This window comes from Thunnus albacares, chromosome 8, assembly GCF_914725855.1.
Source record: "Thunnus albacares chromosome 8, fThuAlb1.1, whole genome shotgun sequence".
In the NCBI taxonomy this organism is placed as follows: domain Eukaryota; kingdom Metazoa; phylum Chordata; class Actinopteri; order Scombriformes; family Scombridae; genus Thunnus; species Thunnus albacares.
Genome location: NC_058113.1, coordinates 5800938 through 5815567, shown reverse-complemented (window position 1 = coordinate 5815567; position 14630 = coordinate 5800938). Strand labels below are relative to the sequence as shown.

The window sequence follows — 14630 nt, the reverse complement described above, 5'->3', positions numbered from 1 at the left end:
ACTTGAATTACAATGGAATATTTACAGTGCTTGAAAAACCAGATGACAACATTTCATATATTTTTTTATTTTTCTGATATGCATTTACACGCATATAGTAAAGCAAATTACCAAACAAATATACAAATACCTTATGCCATTCTGCATTTATATCTGGCACTAGTGTTCAAATTAGGATCAAGAAACTGGAGTTTTGGTGATGAATGAGAAACAGAACCAGGGAGGAAGAACAAAATGACATTTGCTTTAATGCGGGGAGGACTGCAGCATTTAGCCTTATCCACTGAACCAAATTGAGTGTTCATTCAGTAACAGACCTGGGTGAAAATACCATTCAAGATGCTTTTACCTACCTGGTAGAGGTTCACCTGAGCTGACTCAGTGGCCTCAATAAAGTGGACCACTGAGCAGTAAAGACAGGCTTAAGCAAACACTTGAAAAACAGAATTTGACTTCAAGTCTGCTCAGCAGCACCGATTGGCAACACAAACAGGAATCGCAGGACAAATCAATAGGGAAGATAACCCATAACATACCTATGCATTCCTATTAACCTTGTGCATTGCAGAGCATCAATATAATAAGAAATACGGATAACAGTGCAGGTGCCTTGAGCCGTTCTGCGGCCTCAGTTATTTGCGTAGCGTTTGTGAAGCGTGTATGAAACAGCAGTCTGCATGTCTGTATCATCCTGGGTCTTGTCTTCATTCATCCCCATGGTGTAAAAAGGATGCACCATACGATGTTTACAGGTGACAAGTCAAAGGTATAAGATTTAACAAGAGCCTGAGTGCTGTCTTTGGTAGGCAATTGAAAAGTCTTCATTTACCATGTCTACCACAGTATGATGTGTATGTGAATGAATACCATGAGAGCGTCCCTCCTACACAGACAGACATTCTGCTATCTAGAATGAGTTGCTGTTGTTTTTGTTTGAAGTCTTGAAGACACAGTGGAGAGAGAGAGACAAACAGAACACAAACAGCTTCTTGAAGGCACCATGAGTTAACAAAGAAAGATATCAAAGCTCTCTCTTACTCAGTGAGGCGAGACCATCAGCCTGAATAAATCACCTTTGAACAGGACAAAACATTTTCTTTATACAATTTCACAGAATTGACCAACCCATTGGTTAATGGTATTATAATGACTTTCAGCATTATCTTGATAACCGTGGCCTTCCAGAGACCTCTTTCTCAAATCTGCTTCCATCAACCCTCACCCTCCCTCCCCCCAACATATCATCACAAGCTTTCCACAGAACAAAATGAGCAAAAAGGCCGGAGCTTCCAAAGCCATCTTAGCACTGAAAGCACGCTGATAGTTTTGGGCTATAGGTCTAAACTCAGTGGTCACCAAGTTGCTAAAAAGCTGTCGAACACCATCTTCCAAAATGGGAATACAGCTATGTGCATCCATCTGAAGAGAATCTCAGTTGTGTTACAGGTTGATTTTAGTGCTAAAGTGATTTTGGATGTTGAGCCTGGGCCTCAAAATTATACATTAGAGGGTTTCTTTCAAACTAAAAAACAAAAAAAATCTTTTTATTTTTTCAAATAATTACAGAAAAGAACACAAGGTTCCTCTTTTACTTATAAGTCAATCTGGGGGAAAAAAGAAGTTGTGAATCATATTGCCTGGTCCCTGTTTGAGTTCACTTTTGGAAAGCTGTAACATTAAGATTCCTGCATGGTGTTGCATCTGCATTGAAGAGCCAAAAATCAAATACTTGCAAAACTGGCACAGTGGTTTTATTTAAACCTACACATATCAATATGACGGCGACCAAATCAGGGGGCTGCTCTCCGTTACAAGTGGTGGTGAACTATTGAAAGTGTGTCAGCAGTCTGCGGGTCGCACAGCAGAAACACCAGCATTCACAACCTTAACATTTCTCACATGGCTGCATTGTGAAAACCTCTCAATACTCCTAACAAGCTTACTGACAGTCAGTGGACACAGGTCCCCTTCTTTACTCAAAGGTTGCTTTTTATGAAGACATTGATCCCAAAGTAACATGTCCCCTTTACAAGGGAATAACAGATAATGCAGGTTAAACTGTAAACTAGGATTGTTAGTTTCGTGGAGGAAAAGATGTTAAATAAAAACAGAGCGTCTGTGCAGCACTTAAGGTATTGAGATTTTATATGTCAGTCTGTATACAGGAGTTCTTGGGTTGCTGCTGGGTTTGGGTTGGTTGGTGTGGTTGATGGTGGTTGTTGTTGGTTTCTTTTAGCAGCTCTCCGGTGTTGCTGTGAGAGTCCAGGTCAGCGGGGCACACCAGGTTGACATTCTCCTCTGTGATGAAGCAGAGAGGGGAGAGCTCTGCACCGTGGCCCAGGGAGGAGGTGGTGGAGGTGGGGGAGTGGGGAGTGATCACAGCTCCTTGTCCCTGGGATGAGGACGAAGAAGCCGGGCAGGTCTCAAGGCGGTCGTTCTCCACCTCAGGTAAAGGGCTGACGGTGGCGAAGCGAGTGTGGTAGTCACCTCCACCAGAGCCGTGGCTACAGGACGTCTTCATGCTCTCCAGATCGGAGCAGCTGAACTCGGAGAAGTGGCTGGAGTGGGAGTCAGCCACCGAGGGCAGGCTGCCGCTCAGAGAAGGAGAGTCGAACTCTGAGGAGTTGGTGCTGCGCTGCTCCAGCAGCTGAGCATCCATGTCCTCCCGTGTCTCATTGATCTTGGTGCCTCCGCCGCCTTTCTTGCGCAGTTTGCCTTTGCTCTTTTTGCCCCCCGAGCTGGAAGAGGACGAGCAGGATGCCTCTTTGGCCCACTTGGTGGAGGTTCCTTTGCCCTCTGAGGAGGTGCAGCCGTTGGAGGGGCAGGTCCAGCCACAGCGGCCTACGTGGCTGCCATCATCCACGCTGCTGCCGCCACTGTGATGCCGTAGTTTACCGGGTTTGGATTCAATGTCGACCTGGACTTCCATACTGTTCCCATCTCTGGAATCCGGGATGATGAGGGAAGCACAGAAACAAAGAAATAAGACATTTAAGAAAAGTACAGTATGTGTGTGTTTGATTAAGCAATAAGCCTCAGAAGGCTGTTTTACAATAGGCGCTTTAGGACCAAACAGTTCTGGGGACTCCCTGAGAGAACTACACATTGGGGAGCTCCTCTGAGAACTACATACCTTCAAGGGTTTTTTTCTGTTTGCATTCACACCACCAATAGGAACACTGGGGCCAGTGGTTGGTATAGTAATGTTATTTCTGCGCGAGATCAACAACAACAACAAGATGGAGGGCGCTGCGATCAGGGCTCTGTGTTTGTTGTGTGTCGTGAGTTTCATGATAATAACGGAATTGGAAAGGAGACATGAATTTAGACTATGCGGTTGCTTTATACAAGTTTTTAAAAATGGCAGCTGTCAGTGCTGCATCAAGGAGACGAAGGAAGGGTCATTACATCATCATACCAACGTTTTAATGCTCTGCTTGGTGCAAGTCCTATTTAAGTCTATGTGAGATGCATGGACAAGCACATTAAAACCTAACTTATCTACACTTTACTACTCTACCAAATGAAAGAAGACACTTCAGAAACAGATTTTTCAAAATGGTTAGGGTAAGAATATCAGCGTAAGACAATCTGAGGCAGAGTAGGGCAGGTCATGACTTCATAATCCTGAGAAAAAAAAGAAAAATACTAAAACAAAGTTTACTTTGCTTCACAATTGTCATATTACAATTATTAATCTAGCCACAAACAGATACATTACTTCATTTCTATGCATACTGCAAACAACTGTGTTTAAAAAAAGAAAAATAGTATTAAAAATAAGTAGCCTCTTTCTTTCACACACTCCCAAAACAAACGCACCAGCTAGCCAACATTTTACGACATGAGGCAGTGGTGCTCATGGGAAATGTAGTCTTCATTCTGGGAAAACACTACCGCTTTTGCCCACAGGGCTGCTAAAATTAACACAAAATGAAAGTTTCTTGTAGTAACTTTAAGAAAATCTGTATTCTTCATTCCTTCTCTCTTCCTTTTATTTTGATCCGTGCATTGGTAGGCTATAAACTAACCCTTAACTATAAAACAACAAAGGCATAAATGTCAAGGCTATCAGAAACTTTTAGAAAAACTTGAAACAAACTTGATCAGAAAATAATGCATCGTAATTATGAATTAGCTAACTTACTAATTTGAGTCTGTTACTAACCTCAATCACATGTGCATAAGAAGCTTAGCCATAAATATATAAAATATCTGTGCCTCCAAGATTAACGATATGTGAAACTGAGAAGGGAGAGATGAAGGAGTGGTCTGTCCATTCACCACTATGCTAACTGCACCGAGCACCAATGTGTGTTCACACGCTACACTGTGATGTAATGACCGTTCCTTCTTTTATGGTTTCCTTGTGTTGCATTGGCTCATATGTTCGACCAATTACCATACACTTTCGTCACACAAGGTTCTTCTTATCCTCAGACAGTACCTACACTGAAATAGGAGCTAAAAAAGTCCCTCAAAACAACGTTCTAAGAACTACAATCATCCACAGATCCTGCAGTGCGGATACAATAAAAAAGAGGTACTTCCTGCAACAGATCTTAGTATTATGAAAAAGTTTCTCCAGTCCAAAAGTGCCTAATGAGTCTGCAACTGCTAAGAGGCATCATTAGGCATAACAAAATCATAGTTTAACATTCTGATCTGTTCTAACATCATTTTCTAGTTAATGCTTCCATAACAATAATTGGATTCTCATCATTAATAAAAAGAGAAAGTACTTATGCTATGCTTAAATGAATATTTCCTCTTCCAATAAAAATCAAATATAAACAATTTCATGTTTTTCTTCTGCTGGTGTTTAGTATTTATGTGATCACAGCATGTTTATTTTCAAGGTATTTCACAACAATCTATTTCATATTTTGTCTAGAGGGACACCGGCAACACAGAACAACAAAAATGCTGACACAGTGATTCCTTCCAGCCAAATGGAGGTGATTTCTTACCTGTCAAGAGGCATGTAGGCATTAAGAATGGATCCAGCCATTGCTTTGGTGCTAGCGTTGTCGCTGATTGTACCCAGGCTGACAGTGCCAGACTCACCACTGAGACTGCAACGCTCCTTCTGCACATCAGCCTGTACCTCCAGCCTGACAACATGTGAGAGGGGACATTCAGACAATACAAAACAGTACCGTGAAATCCAAGTTTGCATGAACATTGATATCCCACAGCATGTGTTGATGCCAAAATACCTGTTTAGGTAATTGACCATAGCACTGCCAGACAGGCTGCCGGTGATGCTGGCTCCAGCCAGGGCCATGGTGGAGGCTGTCTCACTCAGGTTGTCCCTGATGGCCCCCAGTCGGTCCATGTGGCTTCCACTGGCACTAAGGCTGCCTGTCAGACCCCCAACACTGCCTTCACCTATACTGGGGTTGTTCCTGGTGTCTGCCACTGATGTAGTATCTACAGAAAACCATGAAATAGATTTTGAAAATATGGAAATAAGGAATAAAGATATAATCTTTTGCAGAAACAAAAAGGAAGCAAGCACTGTGTCTAAAAATGAGATGTTTCTGATGAAATTCTAAACTGGTAACGGTACAGTAACAGCAGTGAATTTTAGTCTCACAAAAGAGGCCAAAAAAAAAAAAGAAAAAAAAAGATTTTTTTCCTATGAAAGAACACTTGACATCTGTGAAACTGACAGCAAATTTCATTTGGACAGGGTAGTGCATCAGTCAGCAAAAAGCAAATTGCGTTGTTTGCTGACTTGGGCATAAACACAAGGTTGCTGGGTGTCAGCGTGGGTTGTGGGGATGCTGAAGCTTACCAGTGGCAGCTGCCCCACTGCCAGCATTCATGTCATTCTCGTCATCAAACTCTATGCGAACTCCTTTGCCATTCCCAGCTGAGACACCACAACCTCCACTACGGCACAGCGAGATGGGCACCACACCGTAGACGTAAGCCAGCATGATGGGAACTCCAATGCCTGATGGATGAAAGAAACGAAGAGACAAAAAGACACACAGACACCAGCGACATGTTAGCCAAAAACACTGTAAAAAAAACATGGAGGCCACTATGCTGACACACAGCAATCAAAACGGTCTGACTCTCTTTCAACTTTCCCATCTTTATGCAACAGGTCATAATAAAACCAATTGACTTTGAAAACGAACTTTTGCATAATATGAACTAAAATATTAAACAAAAGGAATTACTGAAGCTAGCTAAGTCCAACAAGGAAATGTCAATAAAGATCTCCAGGCATGCACAGACGTGCTGCAGAGAGGGAGAGATAGAGAAAGAGAAAAAGAGGAAGAGAAGGGGTAGAAGAGAGTAGACTGACCGACAGTGACTGCAGCCACCACTGGAGACACGATGACAGAGAGTGTCACTCCACCAGCGATCACCAGATTCCTCTTGTGGTTTGAGATATCTTTGCCTTCATAGCGGTTATGGATCTGACAGAGATAAGAGGAGCATTGAGTCACACAGTCAGAAAAAAAACCCTGAGAAGTCAAGTTCTCACAACTATTATCTAAACCAACTACTGACACAACCCAAGTGCCGTGGCCTTAATGACTCAGGGGAGAGAAGAGATTGCACTAGTCATAGACTAGTCATTATGTGAAAGCTAGCTAGATTTGGGAAATAGATAAATTCTTGTAAAAGATAGTTGAAGTGTTATGTACACTGTTGAAAGGTCTGAATAAATAACCACAGTGTAAATATACGCCCCGAATACTGAGAAGTATGGCATGGACTGCTTATTACTATTATCATAACATTTCTGCTTTATTAATCAGTCAACAGTAAAACAGTAGAGCTCATATTGACAATTAGAGAAAATAACACGTGACCATCTATCATGTAAATAGCCGTGGCTTTGGTGCAGTGAGTCACCAGGATGCGGATTTAACATCAAGACTGAACAGCTACATTCATCTACTGCATGTGGAATGCAGGTGATTCATGCTCAGACGCTCTGTCATGTGATCACCACTCGATGTGGTCTGGTTCTGTGAGTGGGGAAAAAAAAAGTTTGTTGGCTCTCAGTTCTTCTTGGCAGGCTTAAGAGGGGAATTCTGGAAAGTCTGAATCCTTTCATTTTATTGGACTGTCAAGTTCGTATTAAACAGAACTAGACTGATGAGAGATACAAAACAACACAAGAGTATATACACAGACACACGACACATAGGGCAGGTTATTGAGAAATAAACTCAGCTGGCTTAGGAGAACTTCAGAGCGTGAGAAAGATACATGACAGTGTGTGTGTGCTGATTTTTAGATATGACTAGTTAGTTACTGATTGATATGTAGTGCTGGTTTCTGGCCAGTTACGTAACACTGATTATGTTTACAGGTGAAAAGATAATGCTTCAGAGGAGTGCTGTGTGAGAAGGCAGAGCTCTAATGCAAGGGAGTTATTCAAACTAGTAAAGGCAATACTCAGATACCACATGTGTTTATAATAATCCACACAGCTCAATGCAGTCAAGTGTTTGAGCAGTAAATCGACACAGTGACACATCCTCGAGTCTGAAGTGTCTGTCAGAATGAGCCAGTGTTCCGCCTGACCCATGTAGTGAAAACTGTAAGCAGAGAAACTTGAATATGTTCCAGACCTTCCTTCCCACTATATGAATTTGCCTCCAGAATCTCACCTTCCTTCCCACGTATACAGGGATGCCGATAATCATGGCGGGGATAGCTATGCCGGCGATGAGTGCTATGCCAACGGGGGCACCCACAAGTGTTCCCAGTTGCCACAGAATCTTCTTCTTCCTGCTCCATGGCTTCTTCCCCCAGAAAGTACAGCCTGACGGACTGAGAGAGAGGTGGACGGGAAAGATTATAAGCAATGGTGAAGGGGGCCTATGCTTACATCATTCATACTGTGATGTAGGTCTTCAGCTTTTTCATCTCTTGTCACAAAACTGAGGGAAAAAGTTACTCCCTCAGAGTGCTGGCTAGCTTTATGGCTGTTCCAAAAATACATCATTTTAATTTAGCCAGGCAGGTCAGAAACTTTAAGAGGTGGAACAACCAAACTTGCTGAATAGGTTCATATTCTAAGCCACTACTCAGGCAATAAAAATTATATATTATATTTATTATATCTGTTGAACATCGTTACCTGAAGCGTATCCAAAACACTGATGCCCACATATTAAATGACAAAAATCTTCTAAAGTGTGTCTGTGTGTATTTGGTCATTTGTGTGTATATACTGACCTCAGGTAGTGCAGGTCTGAGATCTCCTTCATGCAGAGCCAGCAGAACTCACACCCACAGACAGCGCAGGTCATGTGGTTACAGCTGCCGTCATTCATTTTGATAATGTAAGCAGCACAGCGTGGACATGGTTTGATGTCATCAGCTGAGAGGCAGAAAAAAGAAGAATAACATAGTCTCCCCTACTACTGTAGATGTAGACCGCTGTCTATCCTGTCAGATAACGTCATGGCATAAAGAAACATTCCCTACTAATTCCCACAATCCTCCTCTCAACATTACATTTGTGGCAATATACTGGACATAATCTGCGCTCATGTTTAAAGACGTGTGAGTGATCTGACCAGCATGCACTGAGCATGGCGTACAGAAGATTAAATGAGCAGCCATGCAGCTATGCATGCTTTAGTGTGTGTGTGTGTGTGTGTGTGTGTTCAGTCAGCCAACCTGCAGCTCCGCTCTCTTGGCTGTAGCTGAGGGAGGATGAGCGAACGGTCCTCAGGCGGAGGCTCTGGGCTCTCTGCTGTCGTGCTGCATCACAGGTCTGGTTGGGATGCCACAGCTGCTTACAGTGGTAACAGAACTCCGTACCGCAGCCCTCCCTGCCGCACGTGATCTTGGGACAGCTGGCACACCCGAAGGCGATCACCGCATACCTAATAGAGAACAAACATAACACATTCCAGAGAAAAGTTAATATTTAATACACCATAGTGATATCACAGAATGAGTTTCGTCTAAATGCACCAAGGTCACAGGGTGCGGTACAAATGAAAAGAACATCGCTGCAAATGGTGCGAATCCATGTAAAAGTAATTTATATAAAATGACAAATTAAGACAGCTGACATTTGGGAAGAAGCAGTGCAGAACTTTGCTCTTTTTTAACAATTCAGCTAATGCAGCAGGGACATCTCTTAACATTAAAACACTGGCTTAATTCATCTCACAATTTATATTACGAAGCTTCTAAAATGGCAAATTAGACAACCACTTTGTCTCCCTCTGTTCACTGGCATTGTGATCCATCTCTAGACTGCGGAAAACTCCTGACATGAGTAATGATGCTTTGTCCATCCTCAATCATTCTGTTGGCTGTAGGAGTGTGTGTGTCCGGTAAATGCCAAAGTTAAATATGTCTGTTGATCTGTGCCTCTGACCCTGTGAAAATGACCCTCAATGGACTTTTGGTTCCCAATCGACCAGCTGATAGCTTGAGACCCAAAGTTCCTCAGAGCCACTTTTATTGCAGAGGCTGCTTGCCCTGCGGAACACCACAAATCTCACAAGACACAATACACTGTATTTTTGCTAAATCATAAAAACTTCACAGCATAGGCCTTTCATTTCTGAACATTACAAAACTTCTCTTAAATAATCACTTTCTGGGTTTAAAAGGGAATAATCTGTTGATTAAATACCAAAAGCGTGATGTTAATATGGATGGGATATTTTTATATCGTTTAACAAGATTTAGTATATTAAGCTGAGTCAGTCGTCAGTGTGCCTTGTTCCTCCAGTTGTCGTGTCTCCAGCAATGGCAGGTGCATTTACATAACATAGAGAGCACAGCAAATCATCTCTGACAGAGTGACAGCTGAGCTGAGCTGAGCGAAGGTGATGTGATGTGTGATGCTTTCAGCTGACAGACAGGAGAGAAAAGCTGCAAGTGCTGACAAAGAAACCGTGTTCAAAAACAGTTAATCTGTTCATAGATGACAGCTGCAAAATAGTGACTAGCTGATTTCCTGAGGGAAACCCTGGAGTGTGTGACGTAGTTGTATCCGACTGTATCAGAAGCCTCTAGGTCCCTCTGTGACTGACCTAAGGATTAGGTTTCAATCACAGAGCCACGGAGAGCCTGGGAGACTTCCTCCGTTGTGGATCTTTTTACTCTACTGAGGACTGTGTCTAGAATGCAGACAGGCAGCAAGAAAAAGCAAAGACAAGGTCAATCCTTTTTAAAACCCTCCTCTGGATACCACCAGCACTAAACTCTATGCAGACTACAGACCGTAGAGGACTGTAGAGATGTTAGGAAATGAGAGGACCATGGCTTTAGCACTGCAATGTGAGTATATGAATTTGACCACACAACTGCTATAAAAATACTGCCAGAAATTACCTGATGTACATAAATTCCCCACCATGCAAATGAAACTGATAAGTCTAAGGCGTTGCTGTAGAATCAACCACAAAACATCACCTCACAGTGTCAAAATCCCCTGAAAGAACAAGTTCAAAAGGTGAAGTCAAACCAAAAGCAAAAGATGAATTTAGATCACCGCAGTTTCTTTATGATCACTTCCTCTGAAAGACTATTTTACACATTTTAAAATCATATCAATAACTTTGACTGCAACACCAGTGCCCTGTTTGTACAGCAAATTTACACAACATCACATATCCTCCCTACCAGAAAATCAGAAATAAAAGAACTCAGTACTCAAATATGTTAGTTTGTGACTACAGCAATACACTCACAGCCACTGGAAAAATAATAACTCTTATAAATAAAAGAGATGTATTTTAAATGTACTGATGCCTATGTTCTCTACCTCTCTCTGTGTTTGATTTATGAATTAAATGTAGCTTTCAATGATTAGCCAATATACTGTACAACTACATTATCCATAACAGTTCTGTATTCTAATTTCTAATCAATAATGCTGCTGATCTTGACAACATTCGTCAAAAAACTTGGTTCAGATGGCCAGATGGATGAGTGGTTTCAGGCCCAGAACGTCTGATCCCTGGACAGGGTGCATTTGACTGTGTGAGCCAGATTACAGCAGGCTAAAGTCATTGTTTCCAGGAGGAGGTAATTGGTCCAAATGTGTGTTCTGTGCATTTCCCTGAACTTCTCTGAAACAATGCACTTAACAAACTGCGTGATAAACTGGAATATTAAACTGGCAGAAGCCTCAGAGCTGCAGGAAAGAGGAACACGCAAGAGGAAAGGACAGAGTAGAGTGAAGCTGCAGAGACATGGAAAAACTAAAATGGAAGGACAATGTAGTTTCCTCTGAGCCACTCTGGAGTGCAAAAATAAAATCGAGTCTCTCAGCACAAGAGATAGACATTTGCTGTCTCACTCTGACACACACATGGACACAAGAGAGGAAGGAAGGACTCAAACTAAGGAGAATGACACACCGAGCTGAACTCAAAGAACTTGTGCTGATAGATTGGCTGATACAACACTGCGCACTACAAATGCTACAGCCAACAACCAGCATGCATATACATTCTGTGTCTGAGAGGAAATAGCTGTTCAGTAATCTGTTTACATCCTGACAATAAGCTGCACCTACTACTGCAAACTTTCATTTTGCTTTGTTTTGGCTTTGTCAACCTGGCATCTCTTTCTTGTGGAAAAAAAAAAGAGGAAAGGCAGTGCTCTGTCTCACTGACTGCTGCCGCCACCAATTCAACTCACTCAACTGGCAAAATAGACATCGATAAGGGTCAACTAGTGCCAATGGTGGTTAACATAGCACAATGGTCAGTCACAACGCTCAAAGAAGGGCAAAAGTACTCTGATATCCAGATGTTAAATTGATGTGAGGGCCCTAGAGACTGAAAGGAGTGTTAGCTGAAGACAGCAGAGCTGGAAATGTAGAGAAAACACTGCGACAACATTAGATGAGTCATACACCATAATATGAATATCTATACAAGAATGCATCTTATATTGTAATTTCTAAAAATTGTGTCAAAAATATTAGGGTACCCAGTAGCATGGACGTGTATGCCCTACTCTGCCTCTGATTGGCTCTCACCATGATATTTTTGCCCTTACGGTAACCATCTCACTCCCCATGCCTAAACCTAACCAATCAGCCCTTGGGTATCTTCATCAGACTGCGAGGCACACTGCGTAAATATGCCCGACAAGGGCGTTTAGTCTCTCCCTCCAAGCAGAGCAGGAAAGCAAATCCAAGGCACCGAATCTATCATTGTTTCATCCAACAGTCATTTCAACTGTTCTGAAAGCACAATAAAACATGTGATGCCTCCCACAATTCTTACCCTTAAAATACATCTGCTACTATTCTGGTCAAGGTTACAAAACAGGACATCCCACTAAACAAAACAAAACATCCCGCTGACCAAGGTATTCAAGGTTACTATTGCTTTAGCATTAAGCACAAACAGTACTTCAAGAAAGTCTAATGGGGTGGGGAGGAGGTCTTTATAGCCACCTGACCTCAAACAATTCCTGGAAGAAAAGGAAATGGCTGCGAGAAAGAGAGGGAGAGGGCAAAGAGAAGGAGAACATGATATAAACATGATATAAATTGACTTATTAGTAGTGTTTCCCCTACGTTGACTGTTTTGGTGTGGCGGCAAAATGTTCAAATAGTTTCAACTTTTGACGTACAAAACTGTGGTCCCATTTTCCATCATAAAAATATACCACTGTTCCTTCCATAATCATCATATTCAGCCACGCAGAGAAAATAATAGTTCATTTGAATGTAAAATCTGGCTGCCTCCTTACTTTTGTGAGAGCCAACAGTTAGGGCACGCAAGACAGATGTCAACTCAACCCAGAATAAATGAGCTGCTGATTTGATTTGTCAGTGAGTTGGAGTCACCATTTGACCCTACAGGACTTGACAGTGTGGGGGACTGGGTGGAAGCAAGCCAACGAGCCATCAGCAAAACAGTCAGGCAAAACCGGTCTACTGTTTAAAAGGGGCATGCAGCCAGTAAGACAGATAGAACTGAAACAAATACATAAAGAAAGAAAGGAAGGCAGGTAAGAAGACAGACTTCTGGTACAGAAAGGACTGTCTGAAAGACTCAGAGAGAGGCAGGAAGATGCACTGTGAGTGTCCCTGTGGCATAATACACTGTTAGGGGGTGTTCAGACCGACATCCATTCATTTTAATGGGGGCAGTGCGATCACGCAGTGGGGGGTGCCACTGCAGATGGCTCGGCAAAAAAAAAAAAACACAGCAGTCATCCGACAAAAAGTTGAACCGGGCTCAAATTTTGCCACAACGCAACCCAACGTTATCCAGCAAGGCACTGCATTGGCCAATCACATACATGCAGGTGCACATTCCTCATGGATTACTACGACTATAATGTGAACACCATATTCAACTGTTTACCTCGTGATCGCCTTGACAAAAGATAAAACAGTTGCTGCCGTGATAACTTTCCAGAGTAGTAAAATCCTGTCTGTGAGTAGTAAAATGCGCTGTGCAGTGGTTCGGCTTCTGATAAGCCTTTAAACACATTAATCTGTAGGTCCAACTCAGCTTCCTGGACTGTATTTCATTGTCTCACAGGTACCTCAAACAACACACCCCCACCACCGCAGATCCTTGCACTGTTTCCACGCAGGGCTGTTTTTGATCTGAGCGCAGCCTTACAGACCAAGCAAACACTCAATGAACAGAAAATCTTAAATACTTATTTCTGCTTTACATCCTTTATTTTGACATTTCTGTGCTTCTTTTGCTCCATTTATACCTCATGCTTTCCTTCAACCACTTGTTCAGGTCACCAGCAGTGAGCCATTCAGCAACAATGACCATGATTGCACTATTTAACTGGCATCTCTTGAGCCATGGCCAAACCCCCAAAAGGCAAGCGTTCAGAGCAAACAATATAGGTCAAACTCAGAAGTAGCTATCATTAATTCTTCATACATAAACACTAGTATTGGGCACTTGATGGTGAAAGATGGGGGCTGAACGAGATGGGGTTCAGCTGAGGATATTGTTGTAAACAACAATAATCCAAATCCCTGCAGGATCTCTGGCTGAACATTTCTCTCTTCTGCTGCTCAGTACATGAGAGGGTCATTCATTCTCTTTCTGCACCATCTGGGGCCTGCAAGGCAAGAGCTGTGTCTTCTTCTGCTGTTGCAGCATGCTGTCCTTACAGTCTTTCCTCCATCTTTGGAGTTTAGCATATTGAGTTACCATTTACTGCAATGTATTGATTTACCATTGCAGATCACAGTACATGGAATATACTGCATGTAATTAGTCAAAGCAATGATCAGTTTACTTGACAGCTGACCGCACACTATTTCATCATAATGAAAGCAGTAGCATAAGACAACCACAGATGGCTCTTGCAGCAGTAATACTTGCAGAGACACAAGCATTTTATTAAAGAAAATAGTTTTTATCTTAATTTACTCAGGGAAAGCACCCACTATTAGTTAATGGTTCTGTATTAATGGGTCTGCACCCAGTATTAGCTGCTCAACAGGAGCAAGAACTGTGTTCTTACAAATACTGCTGACATTTTGGAATCAATTAAATAAGTACGAGCAACAGTACACATGTAAGAGGCTATCTTCTTGTTACTTATATAGTATGGGAATCAGACAACACACACTACACTATCTCACACACCACATTCAACTCCTTTAACATAGAAAACCTGAG

General features: G+C 42.2%; 1 protein-coding gene across 1 annotated transcript in view; it reads right to left on the bottom strand.

Annotated features, from left to right (window-relative positions):
* Window positions 1-51: 51 nt before the first annotated feature.
* LOC122987031 (E3 ubiquitin-protein ligase RNF19A-like) overlaps window positions 52-14630 on the bottom strand; it is a 36733-nt gene continuing 22154 nt past the window's right edge. Inside the window, exons 3-10 of the mRNA XM_044358629.1 lie at window positions 8662-8870; window positions 8215-8359; window positions 7644-7806; window positions 6323-6437; window positions 5801-5962; window positions 5220-5433; window positions 4971-5114; window positions 52-2942 (exon numbers count right to left, since the gene is read on the bottom strand). Coding sequence (XP_044214564.1) covers window positions 2144-2942; window positions 4971-5114; window positions 5220-5433; window positions 5801-5962; window positions 6323-6437; window positions 7644-7806; window positions 8215-8359; window positions 8662-8870 — 1951 coding nt within the window. The 3' untranslated portion in view covers window positions 52-2143. The remainder of the gene's footprint in view (window positions 2943-4970; window positions 5115-5219; window positions 5434-5800; window positions 5963-6322; window positions 6438-7643; window positions 7807-8214; window positions 8360-8661; window positions 8871-14630) is intronic.